At 39.4% G+C, this 19,611-nt stretch overlaps 3 protein-coding genes across 3 annotated transcripts; all 3 read right to left on the bottom strand.

Annotated features, from left to right (window-relative positions):
* Positions 1-403: 403 nt before the first annotated feature.
* Positions 404-5,791, bottom strand: LOC143265617 (uncharacterized). Its single transcript, XM_076538806.1, has 2 exons — positions 1,552-5,791; positions 404-1,374 (listed from the first exon to the last, which is right to left on the bottom strand). Exon 1 carries the CDS (start codon positions 5,484-5,486, stop codon positions 2,433-2,435), a length of 3,054 nt encoding a protein of 1,017 aa, XP_076394921.1. The 5' UTR covers positions 5,487-5,791; the 3' UTR covers positions 404-1,374; positions 1,552-2,432.
* LOC143265691 (uncharacterized) lies at positions 1,604-2,173 on the bottom strand. The gene has a single exon (XM_076539248.1). It carries the CDS (start codon positions 2,171-2,173, stop codon positions 1,604-1,606), a length of 570 nt encoding a protein of 189 aa, XP_076395363.1.
* On the bottom strand, positions 5,538-6,824 carry LOC143265690 (uncharacterized). The gene has a single exon (XM_076539247.1). It carries the CDS (start codon positions 6,822-6,824, stop codon positions 5,538-5,540), a length of 1,287 nt encoding a protein of 428 aa, XP_076395362.1.
* Between the last annotated feature and the right edge of the window lie 12,787 nt (positions 6,825-19,611).

The raw sequence follows: 19,611 nt of genomic DNA, 5'->3' as shown, positions 1-19,611 counted from the left end.
TGACGGATCTGACGTAGTAAGTGTATGTACGAAAAAGGCGTTAAAATTGACTGCAGTTTGATGTATAGGTTTATTTAATGTTATTGATTACAAAGTAGAAGTCAATGTTTAAAAAAATAAAATGGCGAATTCGATATGAGAGTTGTGTATACCGAAAAATTGTTTGTACTTTTCGAGAATGAGGATAATGATGTTTTCGAATCGCTAAATCGGTATTAAAGCTCCAAATATTCTAAATAAAAACTAAAATTATAGAATTCTAAAGAACTAAAATGATAAAATTATTGTTTTTAAATAGTCGATCCAAATAGTAACTCGTGATGGAATTTTGAGGCATTTGTAAATGAGAATACTTAAGTCACAAATTATATTACATTTATTAAATTAATTATATACAGTAATAAATAAAGAATGTAAACATCAAATGAAATATTATATGGAATTATCCGCACTGTCAGAGTCATCATCAGTACTTTCATCAGTCGAGGCGGGTAAAATTACTAGTTTTTAAGCTTCTGGCGTTAACTTCTTTATTTTTCTCTTTGGTTCTCCTTTCAAATTTGAAATATATGAGTCCGATGACACTAAGAGCCGCAAAAAAATATCTTGCATGGTTTTTTCCCGAGAACATTTTCGTGAAAAGTCCCTCCGAAAGTTTTTTATATATTTGTGCGTATGCTCTTGTGCTTCTTCCGACATTTGTCCGATCGGCAACAAGGCGGTACTTATTATTTCCGGGGCGTGAATTAAAATTTTGTGTACTGAAGTGGGCATGTAATATCACGGGTACAATTTTACGAATTTTGCTGCTACTTCCTGAGCATATTTTGTAAATTCAGGCAAATTTACTTCGCAATCACTGCAAATTGCTTGCAATATTGCATAGAAGCTTCGGATTAAACCTTCTGTAGCGTGCCGAATGTGTCGCTACTACGTCACGATAAAATTTAAAGTTAAAAGATACCGCAACGCGATTTGCTTCTAACACTAAATATTACAAGCAATGGTTCAAGTTCTCCCGACTGTTGGAGGTTTGTAACGACTGCAAAGCGAATAGGTGAGATGTTTCTCTCAATAATGTGTAAGTGAATCAGACGACTCGCTGTCGTCTTGACTCCGACGTCGACGATGGAGTCAGAGGTCGTACGCTGATTGGCTTTTCGCCTTTTTTAGGAAATTCCAATCAGCGTGTCCTTTGGGATTGGGCCCACCCTTCATAGCTCCCTTAGAGCGTCTTCGTCTAGGAAGGGTGGGAAATCCGGTGAGTTGGCGGGAGGACCCCGAACGTCCGGCAATGCCGCGATTTTTTCTTCTAGGTACATTTGGCGACCATAAGTTCCCGTTAGGTCCGTGCGTGACCGTTCCTAAAGTACCCTTCGGAAAAAACCGTGTTTATGATCGGAAAGTGACCGTTGAGGATGAAGCGAAAATTAACTCTAAATTTATGGCAAGACATGTAGTAAAATTAACAACTAGAAAAAACCCGAAATATTCTAACTCAAAAACGGCTGCCTAACGGACCGATCATAAATAAACTTTCGAAATCCTCACCCAGATGTACCGTCGTACGGAACATGCTCCCCCCGTTGATGGACCATGTTCATCAAGATGTTGGCTGATCTTGATCTTCTGACATCATCTGCTCCCGTGATGATGGAAGATCCTCTCTTTCGATTGGAAGAGGTGCCATGTTTTTGACGTTCCGCTTGTATCGTCCATGGCTCGTCCGGACGGTGACTGCCCGGGTGATTCCGTCTGCCCCGGAATGTATTTCCTCGACCCTTGCTAGATGCCAGGCCATAGGTGGAAGGTGGTTTTCCTTCAGAACCACGATTGTGCCTTCCTGGATGCTATGTGTCCCCTTGGTCCATTTATGGCGCACGCTTAGATGGTTAATGTACTCCTTGTACCATCTCGTCCAGAAGTCTTGTTTCACTTTCTGGATGTGCTGCCACAGCGATAGTCTGTTGGATGGTGTATCGCTGAAATCATCCTCGGCAATGCCCGTTAAAGAACTCCCAATCAGGAAATGGCCGGGAGTTAATGCCAAAGGGTCATTGGGATCGGAGGAAAGCGGGGTGAGAGGACGTGAATTAAGGATTGCCTCAATTTCGATTGTTAAAGTTGTGAATTGTTCGATCGTAAACAATTCAGGTCCGACTACGCGTTTCATGTGATTTTTGAATGACTTAACAGCTGCCTCTCACAATCCGCCGAAATGAGGAGACAACGCTGGAATAAAATGCCACGAAATCTGTTTGTCTGCGAGAAATCGTTGCATTTTTTCATTCGTTCGTAATGATTTATAGATATCAGACAATTCATTATCCGCGCCGATGAAATTCGTTCCGTTATCTGAATATATGTTTTTGCACAGCCCACGGCGGGCAACAAAACGTTTAAGTGCGGCAATGAATGCTTCGGTCGTCAAGTCATTCACTAACCTCGAGGTGTACTGCTTTGGTTGCGAAGCAGGTAAATACAGCGACGTAAATTTTTATTTGTGCTCGATTTCGGTAGCGCCGTTCCTTCACGTAGAATGGTCCGCAATAGTCGACGCCACAATTATAAAAGGGTCGAATGCCAGTAACACGAGCCGCAGGTAAATTTCCCATTAAATACTCTACGTCAGGTGGACGAACCCGAAAACATCGTACGCATTGTCGAATGATTTTGCGCGTTTCATTCTTTCCGTCAATGGGCCAGTATTTCTGGCGTACATTATATAATGTGGCAGTTACACCTGCATGGTGATTCTGCGTATGAGCCTCGCGAATGATGAGATCTGTTATATGATTTCCCTTAGGCAGTAGAATCGGATGTTTTTGTGCAAAAGGTATCGTCGCGTTTTGAAGTCTTCCTCCGACGCGTAAAATTCCTTGGCTGTCGAGGAACGGGTGGAGCGAACGAAGCTTGCTCTTTGAGTGAAGCTCTCCAGTTTTGAGATTTTGTAAATCCTGAGCAAACGCAACGGATTGGACCAGTTTGATAACGCGTGTATGGGCTTCTTGAAGTTCTGCGACCGTTAATGGACCCGTAATTCGCCGATTTGGACGGAAGCGTAAACAGTATGCTACGATTCGAATGAGTTTCCGTATGCACGAATATCGGTTTACGATTTCATCGATCCGAACGATTGATGTAGCGAGACAGATCGTTTTCTTCATCTCCGGTACGTTGTTCGAGGATTTGAACTTAGATTCTGGCCACGTGGTTATGTTGTAACGCAACCACTTGGGACCATGACGCCACAACTCATTGTTCAGGAATTGTGCGGGCATCACTCCACGAGACATAAGGTCGGCTGGGTTGTCTTCTGACCTGACATGGCGCCAAGTCGTAACGTCGGTTTTTCCCTGTATGTCAGCTACCCGATTGGCTACGAACGTTTTCAACATGCAAGGTTGACTGTTTATCCAGTTGAGGACTATGGTCGAATCGGTCCACAAATATGTCTCGTCGATGACATGAGTAATGGCTGTTCGCACGGTTGTGTATAAAGAGGCTAAAAGAACTGCACCGCATAATTCGAGACGGGCAAGCGTAACGGTTTTTAAAGGCGCGACGCGAGATTTTGCGCAGAAAAGTTGCGTTTCAATATGTCCGTATTTGTCTATTGTGCGTATGTATAGACATGCACCGTATGCTAGCTCGCTCGCGTCTGAGAATCCGTGAATCTCAATTCGTTGATGTTCCCGCAGTGAAACGTATCGCGGAAATTCAACGTCATTAAGAGTCCGTAATTGATGTGTGTATGTAATCCATTCGGTATGGATGTTGGCAGGCAGCGACTCGTCCCAATCAATTTTTAATTGCCAAAGACGTTGCATCAAGAGTTTTGCAAGAATTGTGACCGGCCCGAGCAAACCTAACGGATCGAAAATTTTGGCAATAGTTGACAGAATGGTACGTTTACTGATTTTTTCGCACGTTGGAAGATCGACGGTGTATCGAATCGTATCTTGTCGCGCGTCCCAGGCAATTCCTAACGTCTTCACTGTGGCGGTCTCTCCTAAGATCTTCGGATGGATTTGATCTTCTCTGAGGCCTTGGAGAAGGTTAGGATTATTAGAAGCCCACTGACGAATGTTGAGGCCTCCCCTCGTGAGCATCTCGCAGATTTGAGTTTGGATCTCCTGAGCATCTTCGAATGTGTCCGCGCCGGTAAGAAGATCATCAACGTAGAGATCTCGTTTTACGATTTGTGCTGCTTTCGGAAAACTGCTACTTTCATCCTCCGCGAGTTGATGAAGGCATCTAATCGCGAGATACGGGGCTGATGAAAGACCAAACGTGACCGTGTTTAGCTCGAATGTTCCTAAATTACCACGGTTGTCTCTCCATATAATACGCTGATATGCCCGATCCTCCGGTCGAACGAGGAATTGCCGGTACATTTTTTCGATGTCACAGGTCATGACATACGCGTACATGCGAAAGCGTAGGAGTAGCGCGAAAAGATTATCCTGAATTGTAGGTCCCGTCATTAGCGCATCGTTCAATGAAATTCCGCTGCTTGTTTTCGCGGACCCATCGAAAACAACCCGTACTTTGGTCGTCGAACTTGATTGTTTTTCCACCGCGTGATGTGGCAGGTAGAAACCCGGCGTGTTGAAAGTTTCTACCTGTGTCATATGCTCGAGTGTGATGTATTCATTAATAACCGCAGTGTATTGTTCGCGTAACACTGGATTGCGCTTCAATTTCCGTTCAAGTGACAAAAAACGATTTACGGCACGTGAACGAGATTCTCCGAGTTGTGACTTCTTCTCGTTGAACGATAATGCGACGACGTAACGACCGGAATCTTCGCGACGAACAAATTCCTCGAAATGTTTTTCGCATTCGTGATCTTCAGCCGAAAGGTGCTGCGCGTGGGGACCTTCCTCGATTTCCCAAAATTTCTGCATATCGAAGTTTAGATTGGCGACAAATGTTTTGCGGTTCGAATTCGTTACGGATATCGGTACGCTCCCCCTGATGATCCAGCCTAATTGTGTCTTTTGCAAAATTAGGTCTGAATCATTGCGATTGGAAATGTTGAGATGCCCGATACTCAGACATGATAATGACGGACCGGTACCTAATAGCATATCAATTTTTCCCGGCTGGTGGAAAAACGGATCGGCGAGTTTAATGTTCGGCGGGATTTGAATGGTCGAGCGGTTAATTGGAATATCAGGTATCGGCTCTGCGATCTTCGGAACGATGAGAAAGGTCAGGGTTCGCTGATATTCATTGAATCTGGATTTTATCGTTGCTGAAACAATCTTATTCGCGAGCGTGTTTGATTGGCTGATTCCCTCGATAGAAACCATTGCCCGTGTCGATGGCAGTCTTAGTTCTTTCGCGAGTTCTTCAGTGATGAAATTCGCGTTAGAACACGTGTCAATCAAGGTTCGACTTCGAATGGGCCGTCGGTCCTTATTTAACACATGGATTATTGCGGTCGCCAATAATCCATTAGTTTGTCCGTATGAAACCATGGTGATGCCTCGTCGTCTTAAAATTGGTTGTCCAGCTGATGAGGGTGCTAGTCACGTCTTTTTATCTTCTTGGAGCGCAACATCCTTATGAAGTTTCGTGTTATGCCGCCCGTTGCACACACGACAACCTCCCGATTTGCAATCATCGGCGACGTGGTCCGGTTGAAGACAATTAAGACAAAATCTTATCCGTTGGATAGCCTTCCGTCGGTCGTCGATCGGCATATCCAAAAATTTTTGGCATTGATATGGCGCGTGCGATCCAGAATTGCATATTTTGCAATTCGATCCAGCGAAAGATACATATGCCTGGTATCTCTGTTTCCGAGGTGACGGCGGTGAAACTCGGGACGACGATGGCTGAGATGAAGTTCGCAATGATGGCGGTGATTTTCGCGACGGCAAAAATTTACGATTCGGCGGTGGAGAGCGTGGCTTTGAATATTGGACAAATTCGTGCGACGTGTCCGACGAATAATGTGGCGTTTCGGTGTCTTTCGATTGATGAGACGCGATACGTAGATGTTTTAACAGATCAATCGCCTTGGGAACCGCGGTATCCGTGAGGGTTCTTTCCCATGCCCGACGTATTTCTGCCGACATTTTCGCGATCATCATGCTTGTCAATAAGTCGCTTGCGATATCCTCCCAAGTCCGACAGAGTGCTTGGAGGGATCGAATGTGAAGTTGAATATGGTTAACGAAATCGCGAATCGCTTTCGGAGAGTCGTCGGTCATCTGCGGAGTGTTGCGTATCAGAGTCGCGTGGCGGAGAACTAATACGCGTTTATTATCGTATATGTCCTTTAATTGATTCCACGCTGCTTCGTAGTTGTCTTCGCTAATCGTGAATACGTCGATTGCGGATTCTGCTTGCCCGATTAACGATAATCGAAGATATTGTAATCGTTGTACGTTGCTCAATCCCGGCTGCGAATGAATCATTGTCTCGAACGCGTCCTTAAACGTAACCCATTTCTCTATACGTCCATCGAACTTCGGTAAGTCGATTTTCGGGAGATGTACCGGTAGCGAAAAAGTCGCGGCTGATGGTGCAGGTGATTCGTTGGTGACCATCGCGGCAGGCTGTATGTTTGCCTGATTATCAACGCGCTCTAGTTGATTTAAGAAAACGGTTGCGGATGCAACTGCATCATCAAACAACTCGATCGTTGTTTCGCGTTCGCGTTCCGCTTCTTCGGGGTTGTCAATGAGAGCTAACTCGTCCTGGATGTCGACGAAGGATTCGAATTGTTTGTGAAGACGGTCGATACGATTACGGAGTTTGACACGCGCGGACGCTGAATCAGTGTACGCATTAACTTGATTCGATAACATGGTTATTTGCGCTTTGAACGAACGCCGTTTTTTTTGAGTGCGCGGATGTGCGCGTCGGTACCGCTGACATTTGCGTTTGCCATGTCCAATCGAAATGAGACGGATAGATCGGGATATTATGAAATGAAAGGATATCCTGATTGGTTATTCAAATAACGAGCCTACCTTATCTGGATCGGCGCTGATGCTGTGGATGGACCGTCTGTTGTCCTCGCTGGCCTTGAGTAGATGATCCCCCAGATGATGGTGGCTGTTCAGCTACCAACAAGATTGTCCGCCAAAGACGTCGCCTGGCTGAATGGTCCTCTTGTCGGCTGATCGTCCGTTGCTGACGCGATGATTTTCCGGATTCACTCGTGGAAACTGTGTCTACATGCACTGTGAACTACACTTCCGTCGGTCGCGAATCCGGCTCGAAGGACCAAAAATATGTAGCGTGCCGAATGTATCGCTACTACGTCACGATAAAATTTAAAGTTAAAAGATATCGCAACGCGATTTGCTTCTAACACTAAATATTACAAGCAATGGTTCAAGTTCTCCCGACTGTTGGAGGTTTGTAACGACTGCAAAGCGAATAGGTGAGATGTTTCTCTCAATAATGTGTAAGTGAATCAGACGACTCGCTGTCGTCTTGACTCCGACGTCGACGATGGAGTCAGAGGTCGTACGCTGATTGGCTTTTCGCCTTTTTTAGGAAATTCGAATCAGCGTGTCCTTTGGGATTGGGCCCACCCTTCATAGCTCCCTTAGAGCGTCTTCGTCTAGGAAGGGTGGGAAATCCGGTGAGTTGGCGGGAGGACCCCGAACGTCCGGCAATGCCGCGATTTTTTCTTCTAGGTACATTTGGCGACCATAAATTCCCGTTAGGTCCGTGCGTGACCGTTCCTAAAGTACTCTTCGGAAAAAACCGTGTTTATGATCGGAAAGTGATCGTTGAGGATGAAGCGAAAATTAACTCTAAATTTATGGCAAGACATGTAGTAAAATTAACAACTAGAAAAAACCCGAAATATTCTAACTCAAAAACGGCTGCCTAACGGACCGATCATAAATAAACTTTCGAAATCCTCACCCAGATGTACCGTCGTACGGAACACCTTCATCAACGCCATTTATTAATGAAGATGTTCGATAATTTTCAAAAAAACGTCGCGCTGTGTTTCCGTCGTTGGTGCTACCGAATCCAGATTTCGGGCGGTCTACTATTAATCCTAATTGCAATTGAAAATCTTTTTGTATTACTTGTTTACGATCTTGTACCATTTTTTTTTCTTCGCTGCTACGAGCTTGCCACTTCTTTATTACTAATTTATATGACAAGTGCAGGCAACACTCAAAAAAGCGTATCCACGCATGTAGCGTGGACAATCCGAAACGGAGATGGTCTTTATTAATATCTTTCTCCACCATCTTAGTAATGTCGTTAAATTCTTTTGCACTTGCTCCGCATAAATAACATCGTTGTGTCGATAAAGTTGATGATAATGCGTTGCATATTTTTCCGTCAATCATCGTTAAAGAAAGTTTATAAGAAATTGATATTTCTATCCCATCTATATTTGTATTGAAGGGAACAAGTTGATCTATTTGTTCTTCAATACATCTTGTTTCCTTTGTAGTGGTTTCTGTAGTTTCATGAAGAAACTGAATTTTTATAGGCCTACAAAAACGAGGGGATGATGGCCTTGTATTTTTCCACACAATGATTCCTTTTTCCGATATTAATTGCAATGGAAGAAATGATATTAAAAAAATTTCAGAATCAATTCTTCCATCAATTGTAAATATTTGCTTATATAGACTTTGATTATAACTTCCATCACATCCCCATTTGCTGATCAAAGTGTATTTTATTTCTGATGGTTCTAAGTTTTTAATCGTTTCATTTTGTATTAATAAAATGCGTTGTGCAGTTTGATTTAATAACGCTTGTAATTTATCCTCTGCACTGTGTTCTGTTATTGTAACATCCTCTATGGATGGATAGCACCTTCGTTTAGCTTCTAATATTAATTTATATGGCGGATATAAATTGCAGTTATTTTTTTTACTTATAGACCGCAATCCTAAATATTGCCTCTTCGATAATTTATTTTCAATTAATAACGAGAGGATTGCATCGCTAGACAATGTCGTTTCTGGAATTCTTTGCACAGATCTTCTATAAATCCTAGCCCTTGATGGACTCGTTGTTGCTACGTCCTTGATGATTTGTGATGCATCTATATTCCCTGCACTTCGAAGACTCATACACGTGGCATATGATAGCTGCTCAGGAGAAAAATTTTTTCGGATCTCCTCAGTTTTCCTTCGTTTCGACCTTTCGCTTGAGGTGGTGAATTCTAAAGACGGTCGACCGCTTCTACATTTCGATGCTTCCGACAAAATTACGGCAGGTACGCGGAACGCTACCGTAACATTAAGCCATTCCTCAAAAGTTTTTAAAAATTTGTCTTCAGTTCGTTGTACATCGCTCCATTTTTTTCTCATTAAATAAAAAAGTTTTGACATTGCGGATTTCATTTCTTTTTCTTTTATCAAAATAGAGTGTCCAGTTTTCTCGGCCAGCTGCTTTTCTAAGTGTTCAAGAATGACCCTTAGTGGACTATTTATGTAGGCCTTGACCATCAGCCAAATTTCTTTTCTGGTAAATCGTATTTCACTATTTAAAGATCCTGTAAATAAATGTTAAGGGTCTATTATAATACAAGATAGGTATAAGGCACATTTTACAGGTTGCAGCAGAATCTTCGTAATATTTTATTATTTTTAGTTCTTTTATATAAGAAATGCGAAAAAATATTTTAATATTCTAAAAAAAAATATTCTCAAGTTTTATTGATTATCTTCGAAATAAATAATTTGTTTATCTAATTAGTTTAACGAATTTTCATAGTCAACAATGCATTAAATCAACTGTTTCCTTAAAAAATATATAGATCACATCTTACAAATATACAATTCCGAGTAAAACTACCTAATTTATGCATCAGTTTAAAGAAAATTCATTACATCGCGTCTACGTCACATTATAAAAAATGGCTATACGATCCTGGTGGCACTTAGTGACAGCTAATTTTTGTAAATATTGCAAGCTAATAGTATCAGCTACAAGGCTGAAAAAAATTTTAGCGGGATATTGTGGAATATACAACTTTTAGTCTACATTTTTAACATTCAGTTATTAGAAGTTTCACCTTTTATTATTTATATTGAATATCCCTATCATACACCGTTACCATTAACAATTTTAAATATAATAGTACTGAAAAACATTCTACTTACTTCCAGGAACAGCATCCATTTTGCAGAATTGAAATTAATATAGTCTGTTTAAAATTATTCACTTTACACTTTGCTCTTGCACACTGAACTTCACTGCACAAAAACTGCGTGACGAATGAACGCGGTAAGTGAACACTCATCATTTTGCAGGTATAAGTAATAAAACCTTTACTCCTCTGTTTTCCCATAGATACAGTATTAGAGTATACAACTCAGTTGTTAAAACAGCCCCAACGAAAAATTCATTTTCGAGGTTTTGGCCAGGTTTTTACGATTTGGGATCACTGTGCGGCCCCTGGGTCAGCCGCACCAGGTTCAGATGTGCAAGTTGTTCCAACCGTTGGAACACGGTACGTGAGAATTCTGCTTGGAGAGTTTATGATAGGTCCGCGACAAAGGCTATTTTTGAGAAAGACTTTTTCCTTACTTCCTGCAATACTCATTTACCTTTTTTCGTACAATAGCGTTAAATTTTTAGTTTCGTTTCGTCCTCGATAGCCAATTCCTGTCATAAATCCGGTAATTCTGAAGGGTCATTTCGACGGTACATTCGTTACGGTACTTTACGGCCATCGGGCCTGAGACCCAGAGGAAAAACCCCGGCGTTGCCGGACTTGCAGATTTCTCACGTACGCTCTGGTACCGTCCCACCCTCCTAAAGAAACGCGCTAAGGGCGTAACGGAAGGGTGGGAGAAAGTCAAGGGACACGTTGATTGGAAAATCAAAAATCGAATGATGACCAATCAGCGTGTTTCCAAGACTTTCGCCAGGGCTCCTTAGCTTGCACGATCGAGAGCTAAGGACAGAACGCATCGTACGACAGAACCTATCTATCATTCGAACCGAACATATCTAACATTCGCACAGAACATCTCGCACATTCGAAGAGAACATAACTTTCGATAAGTTAACGTTACGGACTTAACCATTTTCCGGAGTCAATCGTCCGGACTCACTTTGAATCACTGCTCGAAAGTTAATTCCGCAGAGCAGCGCGTCGCGAAGGATCGTGGCCAAACGAGTCACGAGATTTACGACCTCGTGGCACGGAGTTAAAAAATCCGTGCGATCAGTTCGCGACGCGAGTAACCTCGTACGAGCGGTTACACAAGTGTATGTTTCATTCTAACGTTCGTAAAAGAAATTTGTTCTATTTTTTAAATACATTATGTATGCTGTGATACAAATTTGGTGAAGATTCTACCAGAAAATTTCGATAATTAACCAGCGTGTTGCTAAAATTGCAAAGCATACACAATAAATAATCGACGGTAATTAAATAATGCATATTAAACGGTATACAATCCGTTATTTGATTAGGATTTGTTGGAGAAATCCCAATGAGGCTTTACACATTATAATAATTGGCGCTTGGAGTGTATTCAACAATGGAGTTACTGAATATTAATTTAGAAGTAATGAAAATTATATGCCCCACTGTTGGCTGTGAATCCTGCAGGTATAACAAGATAGCGGGTGACTAAAGAATGAACGAATTATAATACTGCCTTTTATGTAGTAGGCATACATTATCAGAAAAATATTATCATCCACTAAGGAGTACGAAGCATTAAGCGAGGGTATGAAGTATGGCTCAGACAAAGTAATGAAACGTTAGTTCGCACTTAAAACACTTAAACCAATAAACTTGCACGAAACTTTCCATAACTTAAGTTTTGAAAACTGTCTGCAAGGTAGCTCTGCCGATTTTCAATATTCCTTTCATGATCTTTAGGTATTTCAGCATTTTTTTTAAACTTTATGATTTGTTTTAACAGGTTATAACCAATAGAATAACATTTAATAAAATCACATTCATTTTTAAATCGTACCATTTTGAAAACATGGATCATGCGATTAGTGTACTTATGCATGTCCAGTATAAACTTGTTTTGGTAGAACAAAGGTTACAATTTTATTAACCGATTTCGAAAAAGGAGGAGGTTACTCAATTCGATCAGTATATATTTTTTTTTTTTTTTTTTTTTTTCCTAGTATGTTCGCCGATTACGCCTAACTGGGTGGACCGATCGGAATGAAACCTTTTGCATATGGAAGGTGCTGACTCCCCATTGGTACCATTATCAAAAAATTTTTCATTTTTTAGTTGCAAAGGATTGTTGTAGCAAAAAAAAAACGAATATCCATGTTGCCTTTTACTTAATTATGTTCATGGCATTTACGCAGACAGAAAAAAAGCCCGGAAGAACTGTCTCACAGTATCCTATACAATTCTCTCCATTCCACTAAAAAGCGTGAAATAAAATAATTTTAAGAAAAAAAATACACCGACTTCGAAATGCACTAAAACGTATAAAATAATTTCTATTTCCTAATGAAATAATTTCTATTTCATTCAATCATACAGTTACGTAACAGACATGAATGAAACCTATTTACTCGTTAGGTAGTATATTAAATACATTTCAACCTTTTCGGAGGCGACGCAAAATTAAAAGTTTCTTGAACATGTCAACCTTTGGACAGCCGAACATAGGCAAAGCTTGTATAGCTATTTTTTTTCTATACATATAACTCAATAGCACGCCGCGAAGTAGGTGTTAGTGCGTATAGAATGTAACTATGGTCTATCTAGATTCATAGAGTATGCGACGGAAAGACTCGATCGCCGCATATACTATAAAGATAGAGCCCATCTGCCGCAAGTTTGGTAATTCCCGCGTCGTGGGCTCCGTTTATAGGTTCTTAGATGCATGGCTTCCACATGCGAACGAAGTCGATTCAATTTCATTTATATCAGAAACGTTGCAAAATAAAGATGCAGTCGTTCCATTTACGTATATTACCAGGTATATCTATAATGGTTCGTATTCTTTCTCAGGATTTATTAATTTCCAATACGTCATACCACAATCAACTGGTTATTGGCAGCAACGTTTACTGAGATATTTTTAATGATGCGCCGCCTCCGAAAAGGTTGAAATGTATTTAATATACTACCTAACGAGTAAATAGGTTTCATTCATATCTGTTACTTAATTGTATGATTGAATGAAATAGAAATTACTTCATTAGGAAATAGAAATTATTTTATACTTTTTAGTGCATTTCGAAGTCGGTGTATTTTTTTTCTTAAAATTATTTTATTTGTTAAACTACAGTAACAGTGAATTCTAAATTTGTATGAATATTTTAGTGCTGAGCTTGTTCTGTTGAAATACTTACTGACTTTTCTTTTACTTCTGTTCTGTTTTGGCATATTTTACCATATTTAAGACCTCTATTCTCCCTTCCATTGCGCCCTTGGCGTGGTACATTTTTGGAAGGGGACAGAGTTTTCTACATGGGAGAGGACGATGGTATATAGGAAATTCTGGGTTTTTCCAAAAATCCGCCACGTGATTCCTTGGTGAGCAATGAATGCATCAATAAATAAATTTACTAAAAACTAAAATTGTCGTGTCGTAAACCTTTTCTAAAAATTTCTACGTTTTATACCATTTATGTTTGTTACACTGTAATAAAACTAATTTGGCATATTTGTTTACTTACACAACTTAAATGACTTCATTTTAGTCGGCAAAGTATCTTCTCTTCAGCGAGTAGCTGTTCTCGAATAAATTCTTGAAAAAGTAATTTATTTACAGAAACAAGAGTATTACTAACTAGAGCGGAGCTAAAAGAATAACATTTTGCACAACGAAATTTCACTGTTGTAAGCTTGATACCTTGGACAACAGTAGCACACACCTCACTTTTTTTTAAAATAGTTAATATTTTATTGCACATCATTTTGACTGAAGTTTTAATATTTTTGTTCTGTTTTAGAATAGTATGCAATTTTTGTGAATCATTTGTCGTATGCAATTGTGCAGGTTAACGAAGAAGCTCGATAAAATAATAAAAATTTAAGATTTAGTTAGAACTTCCTAAAATATTTTACTTCTAAATTTTTTAAATCATATCAAGAATTTAATACAAATCACTTACAGCTGAAAATGGTAGATATAATATGGCTGCCAATATTTATTACTTTTTACACAAATAATATATCTAACTGTTCCGAAGCGCTCGGAATATAATTAGCGTAATATTTATGGGTGTTTTGTCAAACCTTTACTCTTGCAATTTCAAACGGATCTTCAAGACCACATGGATGTCTCTACAGCTTGACATTCTTAACTATTGACAATAACCTTTTAACAGGCCAGAAAAGCACATCTTTATAACGCCAATATATCTTTCCTTAAAGAAGTTTATGTCCATAGTCCTAAACTGTGCACCCTTGCTGTGTGCAGTGTTTACGAAAATCCTTGCGTACTCGGCGGACCAGGCACCCTGACTCGGTCATTCAGCAGTCTCGCAATGTGTTTCATTACTTAGTTCTTTGAAGGACCCAAATCACTTAACTGTTTGGGTCACCTTATTAACGAAACGTTATTTACAACCCTGGAGTGAAGGCTAAAATCTTACAACCTCATTCGTCGAATCATCTCACCAATCACTGTCTTTTACAAATAACAATCTGTCCGGATTGGTCCCTTTTGGCAACGCCTTCACGTCCTGAACTTCTTCCTGTGCTTTCTTTTCTGGCTGTTTAGAAGCAACTAGTCAGTCTTAGATTAGCTTCGTTGAAATATACTTACTTTAGTCGGTCTTAGATTAACTTTGTAACTATCAACTACATCAACACACAACAACCAGTAGAACTAGTGGGATGATGATCTACATCCTTCATTGACCTGGACACACCAGTGTGGAGGACTCTGAGCCACTATATAAACTCTACTTTACAATAAAATTCTACTTCATAATATTAACTTTAGAAATATTCCACGACTGTAACAGGTTCTGGAAACGCCATGGGTCGACGAAGATTTACAACCTTCGTAAATAACTGTAAACAGTTTATATTTTACCCATCGCGCGTAACATTTGGTCCTTCGAGCCGGATTCTACGAACTTGCTCAGTGTATAAACTCAGTTACAAGTGCAATAAACAGGATTATGTGTTACAATGTGTATCATAAGTGTTTGAAAAATCACAGTGAGTGACCACACTGGTGTGTTCCCATACGTGTCAAACGGATTATTAAGTTTAATCAAATCGAGAACATGTCAAACAACGGACAATCTGAGGATATTCCAGAGGCTTTAACAAGATAAGTCGACAAACCATATACAATTCCGCTTCTTTAAAGTAGGCTCGTTTAATCGTTTCGCCAATTCTGTGATATTGTTGTTACACGATTTCATGACATCAGATAGTCATGTCAAATCCGTCAAGTATAAACGAAACACAATTCTTAGTACAAGAATTTAACATTAACCGCTTGCGACACAAATGAAGTAATAACATCAACCAGGTCTCTTGACACATGACCAGTTTTCACGATTACGAAAAGTCACATCATTGCGATGTCTCATGTTTTCTCATGCACATACAATTACTTGATTTAAATATCCAATCTTCTCAACAAAAATCAACTTTAATTGTTCCATGAATCTAAGCAAACATGTAGTTTCAGAATTCAAAATAATTATTATACCGTCATAGCCAAGGTTACATTATTACTCTGGAAGAGTGTCCGACAGGTCCTTCGACCCACTGTTTTAGCGCACTACCTGTCTCTCGCATACCTACCCTAATGGTCATAAAACCATTGCAAACACGTTTGCACATATTCTTTGATAAAACAGGCTTATTATCCATTCATCTTCTTACATTTATTCAAGATCGTATAAAATGCATATAATAAAATCTTCAAAACAATTCTTACGTCTGGTTGTACAGACAGATGACCATCAATTAACCTGCGGATCTTAGTATCATTGGTTGAAATTACAGGTTTCTACCACAAATATGATCTATTGTCAATTTCGTCAGAGTATTAAAATTAAAAACTTTATCTCAAAATTTACCTCATTGATATTATCTCTTTCTTGCAAGAGGTTGCCCTATTTACAATTGAAAGGATTTTGCTCAGGCCACTTCTGTAATAAACAATGAATATTATAAGGTGCTTCTTATATCTAAATTGTTTGAAAATTTATTCTCTAATATTTTGTGTAATTGAATTTCTGTCATATCAACTATCACTGACATTACAGTTGTCATCCTAAGAAGATTAAATTCAAATTCACACAAGATCTAATTTCATTGTTAGCTTTTCTATTTTATTACAAAGGCATTTCTGTCAATTGTCACATAGTTAGGATATGTTGACAATTCAAGAGAATAGGAAATTAATGTATTCATCATCTATGTAATAACAGATAAATCTATTGTGATTGTTCAAAATATCTATTCAACAAAATCAGCACACGTTAACTTCCTTAACCAGTTTAAGGTTTTATCTAATCATTCAGATTTAGTGTATCAACCATTCAATCCTCGCTATTGTTAAATATCTGAAATCTCTTCCTACATTGATTTAGATTCGTACCTTCAAACATTGAATCTGAATCGGCTCATCGGGGGGAGCTCGACAGTTCCCCAATTCATACAAAATATGTCGTTCTGTGTGTAGTTCAATTCACTTTATTTTGTAATGCAATCACACTTCAATTTGGAAAGTAAAGAATGAACTACAAGTTCAGCATTTGTAAGAAATGTTTACGTCCTTCTTCTACATTTCAGTCTCCATGAACTCTTCATTTAAATTATCATTTAAAGTTCGTAGTTCAATTCAAAATGAAACTTATTCATTGAATTATTTTCAAACTATTAGAGATTGTCAGTAATATGAGATCGATTGTAAACTCATTTATGATTTTCTTTTAAGAAAATTCAATAACTTTTTCCAAAAACGTGAAACAATTGTTCATGTTCGTAAAAAGAACGCTGACTTTAGGTGTGCATACATACGGTCATAAACAAATTTTACTCAATAAAACTCAATGCCGACCTTTCGTCAGTTGAAATCAAGTATAGAAGACGGTCGTCAATGACATACTATTGTCATCAGGTTTCGACCCTCGTTTAGAATACTACCTGATGAAACCTTGGCTATCCTCATGGTCACAGAGTCCTATTTTTTATCAATTTTACATTATTCTATCATGAAATTTACTTTTCTTTAACTTCATGGAACAAAACATCAGAAACACCACTAAAATGTTATTATTGAAATCTATATTACAGATTAAGTTTGGATCATTGTTTATGATCAAAGTTTCATGAAATATTTCAATTCAGAAGATTTACGACCTTCCTGAATTGGAGACTCTGTGTAACACGAAAACAATATACAAATACATGGTATTCAATTTAGAGATACCAAAACACCAGAGATTTGTGTTATTAAAACACTTCAAACATTAAGGCTCATCCTCTATTTCTTTCTGACAGTGTTGAGGCAACTTGTTTAGTCTTGGTTTTCTATAACAACCAGATCTGTTCATATGACACCCATTGTGCATTGCAGTTGTGTGCATTACCTTCCAACTCCTTGCTTTCCATCACGTCTTGTTTAGCTTTTGTAAGAAAGCCAATTTATGATTTCCGGACACTTTCGTCCTCTCATACAACTCTTGAGAAAACCCAAACAGACAACATAGAACTGACTTTCCTTAATTTATCACTCTCTGTTTCGGGGTCACCTAAACGTACCTCCTGTGGTGTCACGGTCCGCGAAGTATGCGTACTTCAAGGACAGGGTCCCAAGTCAGCGGGTCTTAGCAAAATAACAGCTGCCCACGTGCACCACAGCCGCAGGTTTTTCCCGATAGCGTAAGGAAGTATCTATCGTGGGTAAAGGGGCTAGACCAGGCTAGCTCTCAGTCACAGGTTTGGGAACCTTAGGGGTGACGTCCACGTTAGACCAACTCCTTGCTGCTAATCACGGTCCTAGCATAGACACGAGCAGAGAGTTGATTTGGTGCAAGATGTTAGAAGGAAGGTTTTTGCAAAGACAGATAGCGTAGGGAAGTATCTATCATGGGTAAAGGAGTTAGACCAGGCTAACTCTCAGTCACACGGTGACGCCCACGTTAGACCAACTCCCTGCTGCTAATCACAATTAAAAGATAGATACGAGCAGAGAATTGATTTGATATAAGATGTAAGAAGGGAGATTCTTGCAAAAACAAACAGCATACATGGTGAAGCGTCTTTCGTGTTGGTAAAGGAGCTAGACGAGGCTAGCTCTCAGTCACACGGTGACGCCCACGTTAGACACACTCCCTGCCGCTAATCACAATTTTAAGATAGACACTTGGGTCTAGACAATAAACAGCTATGTATGGCGCCCGTTCTTTACTTCCTTTAAAAATCCAAATCATTCAACTGCTTGATCACCTTGCTAACCATCATAATGGCCAATAACTGAACTATCTTTTGGTGACGCACACTCACCTTTGCGAACTCATCGCAACAACAACATACGCAATCAAGACACGAGAATACACTAGAACACGAAGTGAGACGAAAAACCAACTTTCGTTGATCGGATCAATTTCAAACAATCTGTAAACCACACAAGCTCAGTACAACAGTGCCTCAAACTGTCTTTCATATATGTTTACAACTTTAGTATCTTTTGAGGATCTATCAGTCACATCGAATGCATGTAACTGATTCAATTACCAATTCTTCTTCAAACTGTTTTCATCACAAATTCACAATGAAATGACAAACACAATCCAAATTCTACTTCGAATGTGTCGCAAGAACTAAACTATTTACATTACAAATTACAACATGTTAATTAGTTGAACAAGGTCATTGTGAAATCACGCTCATTCATGCATATCACATCAGACGCAGTGATGTACCATTCTTTGATTTCAAACAATTTGTTATTGGCGATTCGTTAACGAGTTCTACGCAAGCGGGCATTAAATCATCAAGTGAATCATCAGGATTCATTGATCAAATGAAAGAAAGCATCATTAAGAAAACTAAATACACCATCACTGCAATGGTCTCTTGATGCCATGATACACAAGATCAGACAGCTCCATTCAGGAGTTCAACGTTCAAGATGCCACAACAATTCTTTTTACGAAATCCAGCGAGTGTCACTTTCTACCAATCAAATAGGACAAGTATACCCGGTAACATTAAGATAATCGTAGGTGATACCACACGAAACTCTACAGTTCGAAGATAAGTACCCAGACTTTATTTTATTGATCGGTACCCTCTCAACGGGGGGAGGATGTTCCGAAGCGCTCGGAATATAATTAGCGTAATATTTATGGGTGTTTTGTCAAACCTTTACTCTTGCAATTTCAAACGGATCTTCAAGACCACATGGATGTCTCTACAGCTTGACATTCTTAACTATTGACAATAACCTTTTAACAGGCCAGAAAAGCACATCTTTATAACGCCAATATATCTTTCCTTAAAGAAGTTTATGTCCATAGTCCTAAACTGTGCACCCTTGCTGTGTGCAGTGTTTACGAAAATCCTTGCGTACTCGGCGGACCAGGCACCCTGACTCGGTCATTCAGCAGTCTCGCAATGTGTTTCATTACTTAGTTCTTTGAAGGACCCAAATCACTTAACTGTTTGGGTCACCTTATTAACGA

This window comes from Megachile rotundata, chromosome 13 (assembly GCF_050947335.1).
Source record: "Megachile rotundata isolate GNS110a chromosome 13, iyMegRotu1, whole genome shotgun sequence".
NCBI lineage: Eukaryota > Metazoa > Arthropoda > Insecta > Hymenoptera > Megachilidae > Megachile > Megachile rotundata.
Note: the sequence above shows the minus strand (reverse complement) of the source record. Positions and strands in the feature narration are given on the sequence as shown.

Coding starts and splice junctions, on each gene's coding strand:
- LOC143265691 (XM_076539248.1), bottom strand. CDS start 2,173: ATGAAACGCGTAGTCGGACCTGAATTGTTTACGATCGAACAATTCACA.
- LOC143265617 (XM_076538806.1), bottom strand. CDS start 5,486: ATGGTTTCATACGGACAAACTAATGGATTATTGGCGACCGCAATAATC.
- LOC143265690 (XM_076539247.1), bottom strand. CDS start 6,824: ATGTTATCGAATCAAGTTAATGCGTACACTGATTCAGCGTCCGCGCGT.